Raw genomic sequence first — 24,787 nt, 5'->3', positions numbered from 1 at the left:
GTATAGTGTATAATAATGTTACTAGTTCATGCACAGTGGTGGTGGGTACTTTGGAACACCAGGTGTCAAACACTTCCATCCACTTGTTCTTACACTAGGTGAATGATGTAGGGTTTGATTACAAAATGGACCCCTTTCATCTAGTGAAATGCTCAGCTTCTCCCATTGGCAGCATGGTCATCTGCGCATGCCAGGTGGCCCTGCAAGCCTGTGGTGCACCCTGTGGTTCTTTGAGAAGTTCATTTATTGCATGTTTCTCTGGGTCTTTTGGGGATGTTGGTGGGCTTATCAAATAGCCTTCTGTAATGATTTACCCAGGCTTCTTCATTATTGGATTGGCAATTTGCTTCTGATGCTTCCCCCTTTTCTTTCTTTAATTGCCAAAAGTTCTTTCCAGATGATTCCATTAGGACTTTCAGCAGCCTTTGTTTCCATCTATGCTTTTTGTGCTTTTATCCAATTTCTGTATTTTTGTTTTCTTTTTTTTAATAAATCATTGACGTTTGAGGTCTTTGTTTTCTTTATTTCCCTTAAGTCTTTTCTTAGCTAGTATAACTTTGTTAAAGATATGCAGGTCTTTAAATGTTGGTTTTGTGTGACCTTTCCTTGTCGCTCTGAAGGCCATCAATGTACAGCTGTATTCTACTGAATCTGGCTCTTTTTTCAGTACTTCAATTAGATTTTTTTAACTTCCTTCATTTCGTTGGGTTTTATTCTTCCACGATTGAGGCCCCCCTCAACTTCAATGCTGTGATTCCATTTCTTTTGCAGATCAATTCATGCTCTTTTAAGTGTCATGATCAAGGGGTCGTGGTCACTGTGAAGTGCCTTCACAACTTCCCTTCTCTCTATCTCAGGCAGTAAATTGCCAGAGACAAAATAATAATCAAGTGTCACTTGACTACTTCCATTCGACCATGTGAAGGCTGGGGGGATATCGCCATTCATATTTCCATTAACTAAGTGTAAGTCTCTCAGGGTCATTTCCTCTACCCATTCGACACCCCTTTGCTTTTTCTTGTTGGAGTTGATACTTTTAGCAATGGGTCTTTCTTTCATTTTCCAAACAATTAGCGTTCAGGGCTCCACAGATAAGGATTTTGTGATTGGGTTTTTCTGCCAGATATTTATCAATTAGATCTGTTATAATTTCAATGAATAGGAAATTGTCTTTTTCTTCAGGCTTCAAGTAGAGGTTAATTATTAATAACTCCTCCTCATTCTTTAAGGGGATTTTATTGTGAATCTTATTCACTTGCACATAAGGGTTTGGGTTCAGTGTTTGCACCACAGTAAGATTTCTGTTGTTCTTAACTAAAGTTAGTAAGCCTGACAATGGTCTACCTTTTGATCCTCTCCTCGCTGGATTGAGGAAAGCTGTAAAACCATCAAGCATAGGGGTGTCTTTTGTCCAGGTTTCTTCTAGGAAGATTAGATCCAATGCAAGAAGCATTGGTAACATCTTGTTAAATGTATGTCCGTAACTCCTAGTGTTCGTAACTCCTAGTGTTCCAGCTTCCAACTTTCCATTCTTCATGTTGTCTTTCCTTCTGGCTCTAGGTGTGACTATTCGATGCAAGGGCTCTGGCCAGCCAATCCCAGGGCTGCTCATTGTTTTTTTTCACTATGGTTTGATTATATATATTTCTGGTTTCTGCCTCTTAAGGTGACTTTTATCCTTTGGAGGCCAGTTTTTCTATATTCATGTGGTCGATTGTCTTGTTATTTTCTCTTGTATCCCTCATTGTGGGGTGCATTGTTTCTGATGCCTGCAGATGACCATCAGAGTAAGGGGAAAACCCATTTACTTTCTCCGGCCGGGCGCTATCATGGCTCTTTAATACTTTCTTTTTATGCTCTATTGGCGATGGATATGCTACCGAGTCTATGCGTCAATATTCATTCTTCGACGTCGAACCCCAATAATTGGAAGTCATCTCTTGCTTCCATCACAGTGACTAACGAAGTTGGTGAGCTCATTATAAGTATGACTTTATCGTCGATGTTCTCATCCGGAAAATGTACAACTTTTATATCCTTTGATGTTATAACTCGTAATTTTGTAATATAATGTAATAAGATGATCAAACTCGAACGATTTAGAATTAGACTATCATTGTCTTTCCTTTTCCTTTAGAGGGTGATGCAATCACTTCCTTCACTATTCTTTTTTTGATTCCATTTTCCACTCCGTTCCTTTTTGCCAGTGTTTTTCCGCTGGAAGAGTGGTTGGGAGGTGTATTTTGGTTTACTCACATGTTTGAAGTTCACTTTATTTGGGTTCTTTGTCGGATACTTATCTGGAGATTCTGAGATTTCAACTACGCTTTCTCTCGAAGCAGACCGTCTTGCTAATTTTCTTTTTTTTAATTTAATTTGCGAAATCTGGGAGAACTTTCGATCACACTTTCCGATTTTGGTTCATCTTTCGACTTTTCTTTCAGTGGACTGATTAGTACAATTCTCTCTTGCAAGTTATTGGATGGATCAGTATCATCTTCATAAGTTGAGAGATTTAGTAAATCTGTAATACTCATGTCATTGCCCTCTTGCAAAGGTTTCTCCATTTGTACTTGCTTTGGGCAATTTGTCTTTTTCTTCTGCTTGCATACCACTTCTGTGGGGGGACTCTCCGGTTCTTCATCTGAACTGAGCACTTCATATGAATTAGTTTTCTCTTCCCCTCCTTTTATATTCCTTAGGAATTTTCAAGATGCAATTTCTCTTACTCTCTCCAGGAAAACGTTTTTTTTTATCAGCTTTAGCGTCCTGTAATGAGTCAATAAATATTTTTAGTATGATTCCATCCAACTTCCTTTTTCTTTCTTTTTTTTTGCTCAGAGACCCAATACAAGTTCATATGGAGACTCATTTTGAGTTCATAAGCGCAGTTAACATCGATTGATCATTATAATTGTTGTGCAATGATTCATAAAGTTTTAAATATGGAGCAATTGTTATGGCTACTGCAGAAGTCACAGATATATGTATGTATTCTTTCCCACTCTTGATGGATAGTGATTTCATTTAGAGCGTTCCTCTTGTAGATGTTGGTTTTGTTCCCTTGGTTTATCTTATTACTGTGAAATTTAGAGGGCAGATAAGGGCTGGAGATAACAGTCGAATCAGAATCATTGGTTGATGCACTTATTTGAGGTTTACTTCTTTTATCTAACTCAGTTTGCAACTCTTGATTTGTCACAATTGACTCACATTCTCTTGTTTTGTGCGCAAATGTTTTGGTCTGGTGTTCTTCGTATATTCTCATTGATTCTGATTCTTTCAGTCTTGAAGATATCAACAACCCTAGATTGTTTTCAATTCTTAATCTTACAACACATTTGTTCGTGCAATTCATCTTTGCCTGTTGTACCGGCTCGTCCCTTCTTCCTCTGTCTGTCACCCTTGTAGCGTAATTGTCATTTTCATTGGGTAACCTGCTTTTCCCAGGCTCTATCTTACTACTGTGTGGGCTCGTTTCGCTCGTTTGGAGATCTTGTAGTGAGTCATGCACTTGAATTTATGGAAGATTCACTTTGCTCTCTTTTAAGCGCTCAGTCTGTTTTTCATACGGGATCGCTTTTTCGGTCGTGGTTTCACAGTGCTTCTGCGAAGATTCCATTTCAGCTTCCATTTGGCAAGCGCTTTTTGCAAGGGGTGCGCCAGCCAGCATTTCATCACTGTGCGTGCTGTCCAACCCCGGGTGTGCATGTACACTCTCCAGCCCCAGGTGAGAGGATCTCAAGTGGGTAGCAGTAGATGCAGTTCCTTCGGTTATATCTGGAGAAAATACTGATGGAAATTCCAGAAATGTACTGGCAACTCCAGACAATAAATCCTCGTCCGTGATTTCTTCCACTCCTTTGTATTTTCCATTATATTTGTTTCAGTTCCGGTACTTCTAGTAATATTATCATATGGGGAATCCTTTTTAGTATCACAAGGTTTAAAATGCCACTTCAAGGTGCCCAGATCAGATGTGGAATAATTTATTTTTTTTGTTGGCAGCTCCATGTTTTTCAGTTTTAGTTGTTCATCCTCTTTTGTCCTACAGTTAAAAGTTACTGGGGGGCACAACTTTGTGCTATTTTGTTGGATAGTTTCCTTCCCCCTTATTTTTTATTTATTTTTTTAAAAACATTTTTTATTGGCATTTATTAATTGCGCATTACAGGTTACTTCTTCATATTTATCATCACATTGCCATTTTTTTCATATTGTAACTGTCAACATCATATAAACAGAGAAAAAAAAAAGGAACAACAACTGTCTTCATATTGTTACATCACATTGCTCTACTTGACACTGTGGGGGGTATATTTCAAGTTCGTTTCGCCAAGTCCTAGGGGGACAGCGTGATCTGGGCAGGGGTTTACTTGCAGTTTCTATTATTCAGTATGTTTTCATTTAAGTTTGACTGTTTAGGGGGGCATGTCATCGGATGGGAGAAACATATCTCTAATAAGGGCTTTCCATGCTTCGAATGTGACACTAATGTCTCCAGCATTTCCAACTGTGCCCGCACCCTAAGCTTCTGTTTCCACCGCGGCTCACGTTTCCATTTCCCTCTTCCACATCAGATATTGTGGGCCCGCCTTTGATTTCCATGCCATTGCTATGGTTCTTTTTGCCAATATACACGCCATACTCATGAATTTGGCAATGTGTTTGCTCTTACTCAGTTTGGGGTATGTGCCCAGAAGGCATTCTTTAGGGGACCATTCATATATGGTAATTCCAGCCTTCCTGCATTCCTGCTCAATTTTTGCCCAAAGAAGTTGTGTTTTATCACACTGCCAAAACATGTGTATCAGTTCGGCCTCCCCTCTATCACACCATGGGCACACTGAGCTGTTTTGTTTGTTGAAACTTGCCACCCTCTTAGGGGTCATATAAATTCTGTATAAAACCTTCATTTGTATCAGTCAAAATCTGGCATTTCTAGACACCTCCTTGGGGCGCGACATTGCTCTCTCCCATTCTTTCTCTGTGATATCTACTCCCAGATCTTTTTCCCATTTAGCTTTTAACGTGGTGGTGCGGAGGTTAGGCCTGTCATTCAGTAGGGCATATCATCTCGACACTGGGCTCTATTCATCGCTCAGATTATACATTTCCGTTATCAGAGGATGAGCTACTGGTTCTTCTGGCCACTCGTCCCAGTTCGTCCTAGCTGCATGTTAAATTCTGTGATACAATAAAAACTGCCCTCTTGGCAACCCCTCCTTTTCATGTAGGGAAATCAGTTCTCTAAATGTACCATCTTCTTCCTTCCCCCTTATCACTGTTTTGGCGGCTTGGGAAGAGTGATTGTGAGTTTCTGTGTCTCTTTGTTTCATGTCGCCCCCTTGTACTTGTAAGACTGCTGGTTCATTTTTTATACATTCACAGCTTTCACTTTCGTTTTCAATTGAAATTACATCTGGGTCTATTACAATGCAGGGGTTTCCCACAGCTTCTCCTCTTAACGCGTTGATCAAAGATTTTTCATCCTCCGCACTAGATTCAAATCCAGCACCAGGCGAATGGGGGACTCCACGCACACAACGGCTTGGTCCCACTCATCCACGCATACCGTGTCGCTGCTTTTGGTGAGTTCAGCTAGGTGGGGGTATGGGCCGGGGTCGGGGGCGAGGAGATGTTTGCTTGGTTTGCAAGGTTCTGTATATCATTCAGTTCACTTGTGCTCACTACAGTTCGCTTTTGAAATTTTTAACGCCTTTCCTTGCGCCCCCATTCCAGCTTCCCCTCCCACTGTACCTTCACAGTTAACAGTCATTGGGCCTAATTACGAGGTTGGAGGTAGCCATGGTGCTATTAGCACTATGGCTACTCCCTTACCGCATTCCGGGTCCGGGTTCTCGGAATAGGGACTTACCGGGTCATTCCAACCTTGGAGGACCCGGTAAGTCCCCATTCTGAGAACCATTCCCCATTCCCATTCGGGCCCCCATACGGTTCAATGGGAATGGGGACGGAGCTAATAACGGGCCCGCTAATAGCAAGCCCGTTATTAGTTCCCTGGTCCCTTAGCGGCTCCCGCTAAGGGACCTCGTAATGTGGTGGTAAGGGGTTAACGGCAATGGCACCCTTACTGTTGCCGTTAACCCCTTACTGCTGACCTCATTGTCATGCCTGCTGGACATACCTCTGGACCAGGAACAACTTCTCCATACAAGATGAGTTACGCCCATAGAACCAGTAGACCTTTTTACTCAAAATGGAGGTTGTTCGATACATTGCCCGGAAAACGACGTCTGCATTTTTCACGTCGTTAATTTTCACGTGACTTAGGTCCGTCACGTGTATCGCGGCAGTGCGTACATAAGCAGCGTGGAAACTCCATTCGCTGCTTCTGATTAAATCAATTTTGGCGTTTGTAGCTGAACTCCAGACCTGCGTTCTCGCATTCTTTTCAGCAAACTTCTTTGGCCTAATTTGAGCCTGTTTTCCTCCACACGCTAATTCCTGGGCTGCATGTATCCAGTTCGCGTGCCAAATTTCCACGCGGACGCTGTCTGCAAACGCGGCGGTCCTGAGCTGCATGAATCTTGTTCGCGTGCCAATTCTCCACGCGGACGCTGTCTGCAAGCGCGGCTGTCCTGAGCTGTGTGAATCCTGTTCGCGTGCCAATTCTCCACGCGGACGCTGTCTGCAAGCGCGGCTGTCCTGAGCTGCGTGAATCCTGTTCGCGTGCCAAATCTCCACACGGATGCTGTCTGCAAGCGCGGCTGTCCTGAGCTGCGTGAATCCTGTTTGCGTGCCAAATCTCCATGAGGACGGTGTCTGCAAGCGTGGCTGTCCTGAGCTGCGTGAATCCTGTTCGCGTGCCAAATCTCCACGCGGACGCTGTCTGCAAGCGCGGCTGTCCTGAGCTGCGTGAATCCAGTTTGCGTGCCAAATCTCCACGCGGACGCTGTCTGCAAGCGCGGCTGTCCTGAGCTGCGTGAATCCTGTTCGCATGCCAAATCTCCACGCGGACGCTGTCTGCAAGCGCGGCTGTCTTGAGCTGCGTGAATCCAGTTCGCGTGCCAAATCTCCACGCGGATGCTGTCTTCAAGCGCGGCTGTCCAGAGCTGCGTGAATCCTGTTCGCGTCTCAAAATCTTCACGCGGAAACGCTGTTTACAAGCGCGGCTGGCTTGGCTGTGTGTATTCTGTCGTGTGCAATCCTGCATGTGTTTTTCTGAACTACTTCGAACTTTTGATACCTGTGACAGTCAACAGGTGAGATTCTTATTTTGTTCTTCGTGGGAAAGGAAGTATTTCATGAACTATTCGACGGTGATTGTGCACAGTACATTGGACGCTATCCTGTGGTGCAACAACCCGGTATCTAGCGAGAGCCTCGTGCCGTTCGGGATAAGTCTCTCTTACTAATGTTCCCTTCCTTTGTCGTTTGTTCAACTCTTGGGACTCTTCAAGAAACTGTCCTGGAATTCTTCAGTTTAGCCTTAAGGTCAGTGTCTGAATTAATCCCAATTCTGTGTTTCTTAGTATTTGACTTGGGACAGTGTCTTATGATACTTATCTATTCTAGGCATACTTCCTATACAATTCCCACGCCCTTTCCAGTGATCCATCTCTCTGCCTGTTTTATTCAGTCAGAGAGTTGTATCATTTGGAAGGTCTAATTTGACCTGCCTACAATCAAGTCGTGTGAAGATAGGATCCGGAAAAGCCCTACCAAATTGTATCCTTTTTTGGTTACCGTATCCTTTTCAGTTGATACTTTGGTGATTTATGACACTCATAATGACGTCCATTACCTTAGGTAGCGTGCTTGCACATACCTTGCTTCTTGTTCTTTGCAGGGGGCTCGGTTCAGCTTCTAATTCCATTCAATTGGCAAGCACAGTAAAGTATCTTCTTTGTTCGCGGGTGGTGTGAGCCTTGATGTCACGGCTCCACACATCCGCGAACACTCTGCAAACACTCTGCGACACTCTGCATCAGGATCGGTGGTTATAAGCAGTCTGTGAGTATGTCCAGTGAAAAGAGACTCACGCAGTCTCAAAAGAAAGGCTATCCAGCAGCAGAAACTCCTCACAGCTGCACACTCTGGAAACACTCCACCCAAAAATCAACCCAATAAAACTGTAAATTACTATTTGTCTTTACCTTTTCATTACAACAAAAAAACATGTTACTACTTCCCTTTACCATTTCTATGCAAAAGAAAAACAAACAAAATGACCTTCTCTTACCATTTTGGGGGTAATTCATGGATTATTTGCGCCGAAAAAAAAAATGGTTTTGTGCGCCATTCGGCCCGCAAATCCCCATTTGTTAAACAGGGATTTGTGGGCAGAATGGCGCACAAATCCCGTTTTTTTCGGCGCAAATAATTCATGAATTACCCCCTAAATCTGGATATTTACTAATACCAAAGGCAAAAATATTGGCTTTATCAAAAATTGTTATTATTTACAGGTCAACCCTGAGTTAGCAGAAGTAAATTGTCAAGTGCAGTCAAATGGAGCCTGGGAAAGGGACACCACATTTTGAATTGAAATAAGTGTCTGTATTACTTCAGATTAATCAATATCACTGCAGACTACTTTGGATAACTTCAAATGAATTCAAATGACTACAGATACAGATTAATTCCGAATGACGTCAGGTTATTTACTGATTATTTCTAATTGGTGTGATTATCTCGGATTAAATTAAGATTACCCCCATTTATTTTTGGATTACTTCTGGTTATTTTGGAATAATTCCAGGTTACGTATGATTATTTCAAATTACATTATATCTTCATACTTTGGATTTCTTTGGACCACTTTTGTTTACATTGGGGTTCTTCATATTACTTTGGAGTACTTCCTTTACACTATATATTGGATGCAATCGACTGACTGGACATAATAACGTGTCTATCTTGCAATCCAAGGGAAACATCCAGCATATCTGCATTTTGACGGATTTGAGATAAAAACGTTTTCCAGATTATACAGGAAAAGAGTGTATTTTTCACTCATATATTACAAAGATAAATTCAACCATAAATTAGAAGTGCAAAGATTTTCACCAAAATGGGACACCTTAACTTCAGTGCTGTGAGCTGGGAAGCATTCCTAACACACATCAAGCATTTTGAAGGCATGATTTGTGATGAAGTTGGATCGCACCAGGAACAGTTTAATAACTACAATTAACCTATCACTTTTTAAACAGATGCATTTGCAGGCAGATGGTGATGCCATAAATCATATTAATGTGAAAACATTGTAAACGGCACACAGGATGACAAATGGCTCTTCTAACACACTTTCATGTAACAATGATTTAGACATCAAGGAGAACATGCTACTGATATATATGCTACCCTACACAAAAGACAGAAAATATCATAATAGGGCATCTGATATCTAAAGCATCAGCTGTTTCTCATATAGGTGGCTAAATTCACCTCAATGGAGTACCATTAAAAGGGAGGCCTGAGGGCAATCTGAGTCCTGGAAGCTGCACTGCAGATGGCTGCATTGGCAGGAGGAAACCTAAGACTGCACTCTCCAGTGCCACACCGCCATTAGTGGTTCCTAGGAGGGGGCTCCCAGAAGTGCTGCAACCGGATCTGCTCTGAAAAGAAACTGCAACCTAGCAGCTGATGGTGAGACGATGAATACTGCCTACCCCCAAGCCAAGCTCCCCTAGGATTCTAGAATTCCCAATATGTACCCTTCAGTGCTCCCTTGGTGCTCCCATAGCCTCCCTCTGCCCCTTGACCGGATGCCCGTTGCACTCCTCTCAGTGATCCCGTCACACTTACCAGTGGCCCTTGGGCTGCTTCAGTTGACCTCTGAGCATTCCTTTCGCATAAGACCCCCCGCAGTGCCCTTCTGCCCACTACCAGTCCTCCCTGCCCACCTTCCAGTTCCCCAGAACCCTTCTCAGTGTCCCATCAGCCCATTCCAGTTCTGCTTTGGCCTCCCTAGTTCTTCCGCTGCGGCTCCCAGGGCCCGCTATGCTGTTCCCATCGCTTCCATCTCCCATCCCTGTGCTCTTTTTCTCTCTTGCCCCCCTACCACTTCACATACAACCTTTTACTCCTCTTGAGACCCCCCTGAGTCCACCTCAACACTCTCAGCCCCTGCCAGTGCGCCAGCATCTCCAAGTACCCCAGAGGTCACCCCCTCCCAGGTCCCTCAGACTCCGCCCCTTCCAGAGCCCCTCCTCTGCCCATCCCACCCAGTGCCTCCAATGGGGCTTTCTTTGGTGCCCTGTCTCTCACACCCTTTTGAATAGTACTGTATGTTTCAAAAAGTGATGACCAAAAATATTGTTTTGTATCTTTCACAACTATAGCACTAAAAAGCGGGATGATACTGCAGGGTACTAAGGTTTCTCCCCTCATTACATCAAGAATGCAGATCATACATTGTTCATAATATAACATTTAAATGTAAAACCAGAAAACGTACATAAACATATAAAGAGCAAGCACTACATTTGCAGATATTATACTGATGAAACACTGAAATAGTATGCATTTGAAAACAACCAACATGGCATGCCAAAGATTACCTCCAGCCTTTTTTTCTGATTATGTTGCCAAGAATGACCTCAGCCCTGGAAAAGAAACAATATTTCAATATAGCCAGCCTTGTGAATGGAGTCAGAAACCTCAAACTCAGGATGCATTGGATATCACTGGAACCAAATGAAAAGAGAAGGTCATTTACAGCTGTTATTACACTGGGATTTCATTCATTGCTTTTGCCTCGCATGCCCATAGGACCTCTCCCGCTGCCGGCACAGCATGCTGAATGAAATGCCTTCTGGCACTAAATCTTGGAGCTAGGAAGTACAGAACGCGGCACCAAACATTCATCATTCCACTGAGCAGAATCAATCAGTGTCACGCTGATTAGGTCCAGTGTGATAAAAGGACGGCATTTCACCGAATGTCGCTCTGTATTTGCTGACTGTGCTCTGCCTAGTGTGCAAATCATCTCCATGACGCCATTCTCATTGCCCGGCCATGTGTGCAGAGCAGGCAGCTGCAGATGAGCGGAAAGGAGGCGTAGAAAGACTGCTACCACCCAGCACACAGGCGCACAATTTCATGACGTCATATAAAATAGACAATGCACCTGTACACCGTGGATAAGACGAATGTTCGTTTGAAATGCCATTTGGAAAAGGCAGTTGGCAGGAGAGGTGACTGCAACCCAAGTTTCCTTGTTTCTAGGCGCTTCCTTTGTGGTTAAGTAGGAGCCTCCTTGTGGGGTTAGAGCCCTCCTAAATTACTCTGCATGGTCAATCCCCCCAATTCAGTGATAGAATTTTACAAATAAAGTAGTGGAACTGTGACCCCCCGTGGGGGACAGAGTAGGAAAGAAGGGAGAAACATTTTTCAAGGGTTGCAGTCATGCTGGTTGACAGCCAATTGAGTTGAAATGGATTTCAGTTTAGCTGCAACTGATATCCTGTGGGAAAGTGGAGCAATGTGCTTTAACTTCACAAAGAACAGTTCCGGAATGGTGCAAAAGCTTGCAAAAAGTAGTGGAGCTGTCAACAGTAACAAATAAAAGTAGTGGAACACCGCTCCCAACCGTTCCCGCTCACTTCGAGCATTGGCCCTATTCTCTCCAGTCCCTTTCCAGAGTGGTTCTCCATCTTTATGGGCCTTAAGCAAACTGGCCGTCTTAGTTGCATGTGTGCGGTCCATCTGGCACCATTATATACATATTCACCTCCAGATTTATAAGTGAATAATGCCCACTATATGGGGGAGCTCTCCACAAAAACGGTAGTTCATATCTATAGGATCTCAGGTATCATTATCCCAACCTTTATCAAACATTACCTTTAACTGTCATCTCAGTGGGAATCCTTCACTTTTCTTTTAATTTAGCAGACACATGGGCCTCAATATGAGTTGGGCGGTGTGGGAAAAATGCAGCGGTAATACATTTACTGCAGCATTACCGCACCGACCAACTATGAGTTTGGCTTTAAGTTGGAGGATTCACCTCCAGCCATGAGCTGGAGCTAAATTCGCCACGTTTCTGACACATTTCTGTGGAATTACTGCCAGTGGAATTACCGCCACAGTAATTCCTCCGAAATCCACCATGGAGTCCAGTGGACTCCAATTAAATGGGCACTTACACCACTACCATCACTTGTAATCCAGCGGTAACACTGCGAGACCAATTGATGTTAACAGTATTACAGTTCGGTGGTATCTTGGCAGATTTACAACCGAAATACAACCAAACCCGTAATTAACAGTGATTACTGTGGGACATCTATTTTTTATGCCGGTTTAGATTTATGTATGTTTGTCACTTCCCCTTGGAGGTATCTGTGAGAGCTCAGGATGCATACATGAGACCGTTTTTCCAGCTTTCAGGGTCACTTTCCGCCTCAATCTAAGGTAGCGCTAACAGCATCAAAGGAAACATATTGTGGTACAGCCTGTAAGAGAGGAACAATGCTTAAAGCAAAGCCGGTAAGATAGCTCAGTGGGTTGAGGGCTCGTTGCTGTGATCTGCAGGTCGCTGGCTTGTATCCCGGCAAGGCCAACTCAGCCTTTCATCCTTCTGAGATCGATAAATGAGTACCAATTTTGGTTGGGTGATATTGTATGTAAATATGTGCTCTGTAAAGCGCTTTGGATAAAGGCGCTATATAAATAACACATCATTATCATTAACTGGCTAAGGCAAACAAGAGTAGGCTCTGCTGGACCCAAATCACATTTGTGGAACTGGGTGGGCACTTGGCCTCATTTTACACTCATTCATGACAGCCAAACAGAAGAAAAGATTCCCTATGTAGGTACTGGGCTTGATAACCATTTGCATGAGTGTGAATTTTCTGGGTCTGAGGTTAGGAAAACTATATTGCTGCACAGAAAGCAAACACATCGCTGGGTCTGACACAGTGCCTGTAGATCTGTTAAACCAGAATATTGACTTTTTAGTTCCTTTGCTAGAGTCCTTTTTGTGCCATTTGGTGTCAGGTAGAGTTGCCCATTCTGGGCATTTTTAGCTAATTATACTGCTCTTTATAAAAGGAAATTAGTAATTGCCAAATTTGTATCAGCCCATATCAATTGTTTACGGCACGAAAGAAGGTTTGGGCACTATGGAGCAGGGGTACTATTTTATAAAGAAGGCTGTGCATCTTGCCTTTATGGACCTGTCATCAGCTTTCAACATCTGAAGAATATGTGTGGCTTGGATCTATGGCAAATCTACAAATTCCTTTTCTAACAGGAGAGGTGTTAAGTAAGGTGCATTTGATCACTCTTGCCTTTTAATTTGTAGACTATCAAACTATCCAATTTTACTCAGAACTGATAGAGGAACGGGTTGATGCCCCAAAAGTGTGAGGGGGAACCCATTTATTTATTAAGTTATGCCGATGGCACTGCCCTAACAGCCAGCTATGTGGCAGCCATGACATCCCATGCCTTGCAACGGTTATATTGACTCTAGTTCCAAATTCATGAACAATTTAGATTTTTCAATTAATGAAGCTAAATCGAAGATTTTAGTTGTAGGTGTTGCAAAAAGTCATTGCTACTCGGCCGCTAGAGAGGGACAAATCCTTCAGCTATTTGGGAGTCAGATTTTTAGAAAATGTGAGAGGCTTTAGACATATTGAGAAGCAGCAGACAACCGCGAAGCAAGTTAAAGGTGTAACTCTGGCCATGACATGCTCTTTGAACAAATAGCCCATTGATGGAATCTTGCATGTAGATCTGCCCAAATCACGTGCTGTTGTGCCCTATGAGTCTACATTTTGGAGGTGGAAAAATCTTAAATAACTAAAGGTTACAGCAGTTTCTTAAGAGACTTGTTTTGGGTTACCACACCATCTCCTAATGGTTCTATATGCTATCAGTTAGGAATCAGCTCCACTATATACATTGCAAGGATTAGGCAAGTTTCATTGTGGTTGTCTATATGGAGTAGGTTTAGTGACTGCGCTCTGAATATACCTTGACTACACTACATTTCTGCCCAGTTTAAAGCAATGATTCAAAACTGTATGTGTGTAGCCCCATCCTCCGTTCAAAAGTCAGATATTAATCAATGTAAAGACGTATTTTTTCAAAATCTTGAGGATAATGGAGAAACACAATAGCTACAAAAATCAACAATAGATTACATGTAGGATTAGCAGTTCTGGGTCCATTGAACTGTATCTATTGTGGTGCCAAACCGAGCATAGAGGAAATGTCTGTTTAAGATTTAACTCGTCACTAATTGGCAGCATATTTGGCACTTGTTCTGAACAGGCGGTTCAGCTTAGTTTGTGCCATCTCTGCCGCCAGCTGGAGGAGGAGATACGCTTTTTAAAATATCCTCATCATCGAAGGATGACCCTTGTACCATTTCTAAAGAGCGATGGTCTAAGATTTTGTAAACCAGAGCTTTTGTTCCTTTGCTTGATCAATGAACCACGTGTGGCACAGGCACTGCACAGATACTTTAATAATGCTCGTCGGATCTGATTAAAGGTGCTGTACAGCTACATGTGAGTGCCAGCAGCTATTTGTGTTTGTATATCTTTACTTATCAAGGGTTTTTGAGATAATATTCTCATATTTTGACTACTAATTTATTTGACTTCTGCAAATATTGCTTTACACATTGTGCTGCTGACTTGACACGCCAAGAAGAGTATGTTGATCTTCATAGATGTTTCGTGTTTTTTTAGGTACAGAGTTTAAATATGATTATAACGTACAGTTTGTTTGCAAATGATTCAATTGCTTGTTGCATAATCGTATACTTTGTATTAGGTTCTTTTATTGTTTTAACCAAAGCAACGATTTTGCCTGACTAACTCACTGACCCCCTGTTGAAAAAGTATGTCCATAACCCTTTGATTATGTCACATCCCAGAGTATGTGCTGCATGTCACCCGTGTCACTCACGGACCTCCATCAATGATTTCTGACAAGTAGGCCTAGTTTATGCATCTGCATAGGAGACAGACTTTATGGTTGGGTAAGACCAAATTAATATCTAGCTTGGATTGAAAGAATTCTCCTGGCTATTGCGGCTGCTGCTGAATGGGCACCTTACAATTCAGGTCCTTGCCCACTTCTGCCTCCGTCGATCCCACATATCAGCATGGGCCTTTTTCTCAGCTATAATATTAATTAAGGTAGCGAGCATTTTGGGGCGCGGGGGGCAATCAAACAAACCACACAGATGTAAGCTTCTTTTTCAGATCCACCCCTGTTTGTCATTAGATCCCAGAGGGTGTTTACTCAGCCAATTCCTGCCTATCTGTATGAGATTTTTCTCACAGCTCCTTAAAAGGTACCACTTGTTATCCCATTCCAATGCAGTGTCCCCAATTTTAATCCCACTCTGGCAGATGCAACATTAGCAATTTAACATTTCATCATCAATCTGCAGGCCCAGGTTGTAATACAGAGACCTTTACATAAGGGAGAACCCAATATGTTGGGAGCAATAGGTTCAATCGAAAAACCTTCACAGAAATGTGCCCAACACTTTGTATCATTTGTAAGTAGTGATTTCAAATACACGGTAGGCGGTGGACCAAGGTGTTATTAGCACCTTGGTCCATGCCGGTAAAATACCGGCACCACCTTGGTGGAAAAGGGAATTACCGCCCTATTCCAAGGTTGGTGGGGCGGTAATTCCCCTTTCCACCATTGCCCTTCCCCATTCCCATTTTTGCCCCATAGGGCATAATGGGAATGGGGAAGGTGCTAATTACGGTACCGCAAATTTGCGGTGCCGTAATTAGCACCAAGGTCCCTTTGCGGGTTGGGTTTTAACGCCTGCAAAAAGCAGGCATTAAATTCCCCAACCCGCAAAGGGACCTCGTAGTACGGCGGTAAGGGTTAACGGTCACCGTTGCCATTAACGGTGGCCGTTAACCCTTACCGCCGTCCGTGTAATGAGGCCCTTATACTTCAATCAATGAAAAATAAAAGTTTTAGTAACTCTCTATTTTTGACCAATTGATGTTATTAATTATTTTTTTTAACTTATTTAGCGGTTTTTATGCTGATCATTTTGCAATGATTATTTTCCGGCAACCTTATGCCCTCTGGCATGTATTTACTTGAATTAAGCCTTACACATGTCGTTTTGAACAGTTTTAGTATTTTCGTTTTTCAAACAATTTGAACATTTACTGGTTCAGAACAAAATATCATAAAACATTAATTACATCAGAAAACAAAAGCAGAGGATCTATTTACTTGGTGGCAACACCATCCTGATCTCCCAAAACAGCTGTCGGGCCTGCTAAAGAAGTTTTATCCTTTTAATCAAGCGTTTGAATCAAGAGTGCCAAAAATTGACTTTGATAACACACAATGGGCCTCATTACGACCCAGGCGGTAAGTTACCGCCTGGGTCGTACCTTTACCACCATGGCGTAAACTACGTTTACGCCATGGTGGTTGGCGGACTTACCGCCCCATTCCGAGGTTGGCGGGGCGGTAAGTCCCCAATCCCCATTTACCCTTCCCCATTCCCATTTTTGCCCCATAGGGCATAATGGGAGCGGGGAAGGCGTTAATTACGCCACCGTAAATTATGGTGGCGTAATTAACAATAAGGTCCTTTAGCGCCATGGATTTTAACACCTGCTAAAAGCAGGTGTTAAATCCTCCATGGCACTAAGGGACCTCGGAATCAGGTGGTAAGGGTCGGCGCTGTTTACGCCGCCGTAAACCCCTTACCGCCTGGGTCCTAATGAGGCCCAATAACCAAATGTATGGCATGCAAACTGGGCCAGGAAGTCAAAATCAAGATTGAACTCCATAGCAAGTGTTTGGGACAGACTCAACCATATAATAATGATTTGGCATTTATATAGGGCTTTCGCCAAAGCACTGCACATAGAACCTATTTACATATAATAATCATCCCAATTGAATTTGACATTGGAAGGATGGAAGGCTGAGTCGGCCTTGCTGGGATTCAAACATGCGAGCTGCAGATCACACACAGATCGTAGCAGTGAGCACTCAACCAGAAGAGCTATCTGACCATCTTATAAGTATCTGTGTGTTAGAATTGACATTAATTACAAATGGTCAACTCAGGAACAGAAGAGTTATATTGTTTAACTTTATTTAGGCAAGAGGGTGTGTCAAGCGCTCTTTCTAAATGCTTTAAGGAGCACATCTATTGCAAGTGTCCTTGAAGTTTGCAGGGCTAAAGCAGTTTCGGCTCGAGTATATGGTGAAGGAATGTGTGGTCATGGTGATGTTTCACCCTTAACTACAGCAGAAAATAGGATGGGTAAAACCTCTATGGAATGACACTAATTACACAAATTATCCTTAGGAAATTGGAAATGGGTCTAACAAATATCCAATATTTGGCAAAAATGTAGTTGTTATTATATAGGGCTTGTTTGTGGCCCTCTCAAGATCTAACCCATTATAGAACAGCACTTGTTTGGTGCTTAGAAGGCCCAACGCTCTGAGCAACCTAGTGGTTCACACATTTGAAATCCACCTTGATTATTAAGGATACTTTTGGGATGACCCAATTTCAATTGACATATCTGCAATAAAATGTCATTAAAAAGCTTATTATTACTGGATGTATAAAGTGATATTGACCCCAAGTATGTTCCATACATTACTGATGGACTACTTGCTTTCAAAAAGTCAACTAGGTCTTGAAAAGTACTTAGCCAAAGCACATTCTTCTGATGATAAAAACGTGTGCTTAATTATGATAATGGGACCTTCTCCCCATCAATGATTTCACTTTGCAAATCGGATAAGTCACTGTTTCCAACAGCATAATGTCCATAATGTCAAAGAAAAGGTTATTAAGCATGTTCTTCTCATTTGTCCTAGTGATTCTCGATACGGAAATCTATGTATTGACCACCTATTTATTTCACATACTATCTTAATGTCATCTCAGGCAATACGATCATGTAAATCCACTGAGCATAATTTGTTTGTAATTAGTGTCATTCATTATATGACAAATGTCTGGAAACTGAGGACTGTAAAGTTATAACCGTGTTGCATTGATTGGTATATTTTTATGTAAACTGATGAAAAAATTCGATGCATTCTCTTTGTCTCTCGAGGTATTCAAGGGTATTGTATGTTATCTTTGATATGTGTTTTTCTGAATTTCACTGGGAAGCTCAGGAATGTTATTATAATTTGGCAAAGTCTTTGTCACATCTGCGCTTTGGAGGCTAACGATCTGTGAGCTCTCTCAATTTCCAGAGTCTGTCTGGCATCTACATAGAATAGTCTGGTCAGGCGTTTATGGATAACTTCCGTAAAGTTGCATTGTTCAATAATTTCAGGAAAGACAGTAATACAAATGGTGTTACTCCAGGACTGGTTTTCTTGTTTGGAAACTAAAATGGATGAGCCTCTCATTTTGAAGCTGAAGGTTTCTAATTTGTCCTGCCATCATTATTACTATCTCATTTGTAGTAGATACGTTTTCCTCTAGGGCGGGGGAGTGCATATTGTCTTTCATAAGAACTAAACAACTTTATTCTAAAGTCAGCTATGTCAGTGGTGAGTCTGGAGTGCAATTCCAGAATCCTATCACCTCTTCCATCCCATTTACTCTATGACCTCTCTATAAACATACAGGGATGTCTTGAGTGATTTATAACAACGTTTGTTTAGTTACTAAGAGTATAGTTGTACATTCCATGGGACATGATGTAACTGCCAATACATGTGTAATATTCTGGGCTTTTTTTCTCTCTATTTTAGAATTATATTTAGAATGTCTCTATTTGATTGATAGGATTGACATGTTATCTCATTTGTGATAACTGTATTGTTGTTGTGCCACACTAACAATAGATAACCATAGTTTTTATTTATTTTTACAAAAATCCTCCATTTTCACTTTGAGAAAGTATATCAAATTGGGGTCTTGAAGCATTCCTCTACTATCCATCTACTAGCCAGCAAATCACCTATTTCTTTATACATTTCTATAGATACTTGTGATTGAACTGACTAATATCTTGATTACATCTTTCAGTACATTTGTGAATGTGATCTACGTCTATTTGAATAAAATCTAAATCTCTAATCTAGGTGATGTTTAATCTGCCAGGCATCCATAAACCCCATTGTCTCAAAAATGTTGTTTGGGGCTTGTCTCATTTTAAGTTTATTTATGCATTTGCCTTTAACGTTTGGTATACACAAGGACGTAATTTTGGGGTTGCCAGAGTTCACAAGTGCGACCCCTGTGGGTCACAGTTGCGACCGCTTCCGTCTCCCTGCGACCCCAGAACTGGAGCTTGCGTTAGTTTGTGTTTTCTCTAATAGTTTGTTGTTTTCAAAAGGAGACAGATCCCTGTTAAAAACAGCAAACTATTTTTAAAAAGTGCAAACCGGGCGAGCGGCGGGCGCCACTGTGTCTGCACTGTCTGAAGACTCGAGGTCATGGTTGCTATGCAACCAGAGCTCTTACAACGTCCCTGGTGGGGTGGGGGTGCACACGCATACAAGGCCCAGATTTCATTGCCCCCGGTGTCTGCTTTCACTGTGGATTTTTGTGTGACGTGGGAACGTGGGCAGTGCACAGTGCTTTGCAATCCGCAGGCCGCTCGTGCTGTTTATCAGCAATACTTCATCCGTCCATTAATTGAAACAGGGACACATCGAGGTATAGGTGATCCCCACAGGCAGCTGAACACTTGAAGTGCACCCTGCGAGAACCAACAAACCTCCCCTTCCTAGTGAATACCAGGGCTGCGGTAGGCTCATACAGACACATAATACAGGGAAGGGTCTCTGGGGGAGAGTGCAGATCATGGGTAAGAGCAGGGGTAGTGTCTGGGCCTGGGATCTCCCATTCCACTCTGAGAGCAGATCAATAAAGGTGTGGAAGCCCCACCTCGACAGAGATGTGCAGGGAGGATGCAGCCCTAAGTAGGACAGTGCATGGGGCCATCTGCACAGGAACGAACATGAAAAGAGGGTCCTAGATTGGAACCCTCCCGTCCCCGGCAGAATATGAAATATCGTCAAAAGACAGTTAGAAAGATTTTTCAAAGTTTAAAGTCATGGATAAGAAACAGTTATACTCAACGTTTCCATATACAATGATCTTAGGGTCCATTTTTATAAAAAAGGAGAACAATTTAAGGAATACACACTTCTGTTCAATTAAGAAATGCAGATGTCCAATATCAATGGCTGACGCGTTTCGAGACGTTCTCTCTTCTTCTGGAGCCTAATTGGACTGCGAACAAATGATACAAAAGAAATACCATAAGGAAGTTTGTTAACCTTGATATGTGTCATACAACTCAAAAGATAGTCTGCCGAGTACATTCAGTGTTGGTTCATCATAAAGGATCAATCCACGTGTATCAATACTTAATGTAATGGGGATATATTGTGGGATGTGGATCCACCCCTCACAAAACACGGATGCGTCCGTATCGATAAAGGATCTACGTCTAAATGAGGTAAAAATCTCACATAACTCTACAGCCTCAATTTTATAAATGCATATTGTGATGATACTGCTAGTCATCACCTGCTATTATAGATATATACTGATCTCAGTTCTCCACACATATTTATAGAATGCCCACACTTGGCATATATGTACCTTTCCTTCAATTTGCGGTGCTCCTTTTCTCCGTTAGTAATCTACAAATCTCGAGGCTCAACAGAGCGGCAAGTGTTGTGCGACAGATCTCCTATGCAAGACAGTTCCAGAAAAGGCCAGTATAAGTTCTATAGTTTAACTCTTGTAATGAAGAATCATGGTTTGTCTACAAAAATCTAGAGCTTGCTCTAGATTTTTGTAGACAAACCATGATTCTTGAACTAGATTTTTGTAGACAAATCCTGATTCTTCATTACAAGATTTAAACTATAGAACTTATACTGCCCGTTTCTTGTACTGTATGGAACAGACTACAGCTGCCCTACAAAGGTGGTGTGCACTGCAAGATGTATGCATCGTGTTCTGTTGAGTTTCTGTACAGATGTGGGAAGTGCAATTTGTTCTCGTAAGTCGTTTGTGTGCTTAGCGCTTTACGTGCCGCCAAACTGTCACTGGAGGCACTAAATTGCAGCACCCGGCCTTTTTAGTGAAGCCTGTGTCCTCGTGCTCCCTATTTAACCATTTGCAAAATGAGCACCACATAAGAATTCTGCTAGATTATTTTTCAATAACAGCCCTCCATAAAATATTGTGTTCCGACTGGAGCTTGCTGCTCTAAGATAGACCAGCGAAAAGCCAACCAGTCTTCATTCAGTGTGTATTTTTACAAACATTCCCTCATCGCCTAATTTTTGAAGGCTGTGATTTGTTGGCACATCGTCGTGGTAATGAAATAAGTGGAGGAGTGTGGATAAATTAATACTGCCTGGGTATTGCCCTGGCCTGTATACATTTTGGAATCTTATCACATGTCCATAGCCTAAAACCATAAATCAGAACGTTATTCTTGTTAAACTTTACAAAATTGTGTTTAATTTCATTGTAATGGTCATGCAGCAGTTTTTAATATTTCTGGTTAGTATAGTAGATGAGTGAGTCTCACCATCTCGTAATGTTATCAGTGAGTGAGATCACCTACAACGCGCCAATCATAGTCACCCTTGCCTCTGACTCTTGGCACTCAAAACTTAATGAAAGGTTTAACTTTTGCCTATCTGGTCACTCCTTGCTAATTCTCTTAATGTTTTGAAATTGCTGAATGTTTAATACAAGTTGATAAGAAGCTTAGTTACACTGTTTGAATCAACCTCAAAAGAACAAAAAGATTGGAATTCGAATCCATAATTTATAGACTACACAGAAATATCTAGTGTTAACTGGGACTGAAATCAATGAGCCCCATATATCAATGCTGTTTGTGCATACACCCACTTGGATATCTAATTGGGATTGATTGCAATCTGTGATCAGCAGATATACATGACATTTTTTACTGGGTAACTATGATAAAGCAACCATAAGTGTTCTTGCGAGTCTAGACTTACATTGGAGCCCGCTAGGACATGTGTTCTTATAGTATCATTACTGGCATTAAAGCAGACATGAGTATGTTCTTATATGGGAACAAAACACATATTCATGCAGCCACCATGAACTACAAACAACTGCTAGTGAGGAATGTGGGCAGTGGTCGAAGTGTCCGAAAAGAAGTAGTAAAACTATGTTCCCTGCCGGTCTGCCCCGCACCCCACAAACCACATCCCTGTGACCCCTCCCACACACAATCCAAACCCCCAAACAAACACACCTGCTATTTATGGGAACGTGCAGTGCAATGCACTGATGGGCAAGCTTCAACTTCTTCCTACTTTTTTATTTTAAAACTAAACCATTCCACAACAGTTTCTTTTTAAAATAAAAGTATAGGAAGAGTGAAACTTAAAAATAGAAAGTATGGGAGCACCGCCCCTGACCGCTCCCGCCCGCTTGTGGCAGGCCTTGGCTTATTATATTGGCTTAGTCTCCATGTGGCCTGGAACCAAAGGGCAGGAAACGAATGAGGGCTGCTCTCTCTCTGCGTTCCTTGCCACACTCAATATGTGAGAACTGTCTAATAAATGAAAATGCTTCTGAAACCTTCCAACACTTCTAAATAAATATAACATGCTCCAATGTATTTGTTTATGTCTGTTTATTTGCATATCCCAACGGGCGATGACTGTAGATTTGCTTGGTCTGGTTCCGTTTCTTAGGGTTGAATTTATGACACACCTTATTTCATTTCATGCAACAGCCACATGTATTTCCTTTCCATTGCATGGTATAATTTGGCTTTGGACGTCTGCTTACATTCACACTAATTTGTTAATATGGGCCTATACATACTGATTTTAATGCAACAAATGGTGATCCATTCTTGTACGAAATGAATATCATATTACAGTTATATTGTAACCATATGTTTTTAGTGTACTGAGGAACAATGCCATGTGATGCCACTTCCTGTTTTGTCAAGGGTTGAAAGGTTGTGTGCCATCACTTCCTGTGATGTCACTGGGGGGCAGGGTAAATGGTATTACTTCCTGTGATGTCATGTGAGTTCAAGGATTATGTGAAGTCACATCCGCTACCCCTGGCATTTTAGTGAAATGGCGTCCCTGGGTATACAATCCAATTTTCATCTAAGTATCGTGCCAAAATCACCCACTAAATAGATTGTGTTTGAATATAAGCATGTCTCCACTGTTGGCAACTGAAATAACCATTTGTCACTATGTGATAACTTCTACTCTGCTATTACGCATTTCTCAGTTGTGTTCTTCAAAATTGTAACCACCTTACTCTCAGAATTCTTACTTATTAGTAAAGCTGATCCTCTTATTTGTGAGGAGTTACAACTTAATTTGAAATGTTCTATCATGGCACATTCAATGCATGTTTTTCTTTATTGCAGGGATGAGTTTCTTGAAATAAGAAATTGTCAGATTTCTCTGATTTGAAATATGCTAAAATATTGGCTTTTTTTAACTAATTGCATTCCAGTTTCACGTTATGCATCATCATTTTAAGATTCACATTTTATAAATAAAGAACTGCACTATATAGGTTTCTATGCATGTTCGCATTTTCTTTAACTAAAATCTTGTAATAAAAATTAATTGTTCATTTTATGGTTTTGTGTGCAGCATGGAATTTGATTTAAAGCGTTTTGTTGTGAAAATTATATCAAATGAATTTTGTCACAAATAAGAGTTGGTAGTATTTGAAAGTAACATTGCGCTTATTTTCCAGAGTTTGACAATCTATGTTTATTACTGTTATGGACCGTGGGGTTTAGGACAGAGTGCCAGGTACCTCATATATAGCTTATTTTCTGAAATCAGGCAATACAGTTTTCATGTTGCCTTACTTGGTCACATGTCTTCTTCTATATCTCGCTCGATCATTCTAATGTTACTGTATAATTGTTGATTATGAGTATATTTTTCTCTCAGAGTACCTTTGATTAGTCACAGTTCTATAGTTGTTTTTGGTTGCCTGGTTCCAATTAAATTATAAATATCTATGGCATTGGCTTGCTGTGAAGTTACCAGATGCAAAGGTCGCTGTTATTGAATCTGTCTTTCCTTTGTTTCTTAACTTGTTATATATCCATTCTCCCATAGTGCATATATATCACCCATGACTGTTTAGCATCTTGAGGAAAACCTTATGGGAGATCATGAAGTACCTCTAATTCTTGCTCCTGCTGCCTGGTTAAAATGTCAACAGTATTCTATCTCTCTTACTGTCGATCGAAGTTGCCAATACTATTCTTTTCGATTTACTTAATTAATGGACCTACGGTGGAGTAATTAAACATTGGCCCTCATTACAACCCTGGCGTTAACCAATGGCGCTATTAGCGCCATGGTTATCACCGGTAATTTACTGATTCCGCCATGGTGAAATGGGGAATTACCACCCCATTCCAAGGTTGGCGGGGCGGTAATTTCCCATTTACCAATGGCCCTTCCCCCTTCCCATTTTTGCCCCATATGGCTCAATGGGAAAAGGGAAGGTGGTAATTACAGTACCGCAGATTGCGGTACCGTAATTACCTTCAAGGTCCCTTTGCGGGTCCCTATCTTAACAGCTGGTCCAGACCAGCTGTTAAGGTCGGGAGCCGCAAAGGGACCTCGTAGTAAGGCGTTAAGGGGTTAACGGCGCCGCAACCTTTTACATCGCCGTTAACCCCTTAACGCCTGGGTCAAAATGACCCCCATTGATTGACTAATGAGATAATACAGTAGCTGACATGTATTGTTTACTCCCTTATGTCTCTGGCAGTCTGTTTAAGTAGAGGTGTAGGAAATTCCA

At 41.8% G+C, this 24,787-nt stretch overlaps 1 protein-coding gene across 2 annotated transcripts in view; it reads right to left on the bottom strand.

The window, feature by feature from the left end:
- KCNAB1 (potassium voltage-gated channel subfamily A regulatory beta subunit 1) overlaps positions 1-24,787 on the bottom strand; it is a 1,977,401-nt gene that overhangs the window by 575,675 nt on the left and 1,376,939 nt on the right. For both annotated transcript variants that reach the window (XM_069618430.1, XM_069618431.1), the window contains exon 5: positions 10,530-10,574. In XM_069618430.1, the coding sequence (XP_069474531.1) occupies positions 10,530-10,574 (45 nt within the window). The remainder of the gene's footprint in view (positions 1-10,529; positions 10,575-24,787) is intronic.

Source organism: Ambystoma mexicanum, chromosome 10, assembly GCF_040938575.1.
Source record: "Ambystoma mexicanum isolate Mex_15411 chromosome 10, UKY_AmexF1_1, whole genome shotgun sequence".
NCBI classification, from domain to species: Eukaryota; Metazoa; Chordata; class Amphibia; order Caudata; family Ambystomatidae; genus Ambystoma; species Ambystoma mexicanum.
This window is presented reverse-complemented; position numbering and strand designations above follow the sequence as displayed.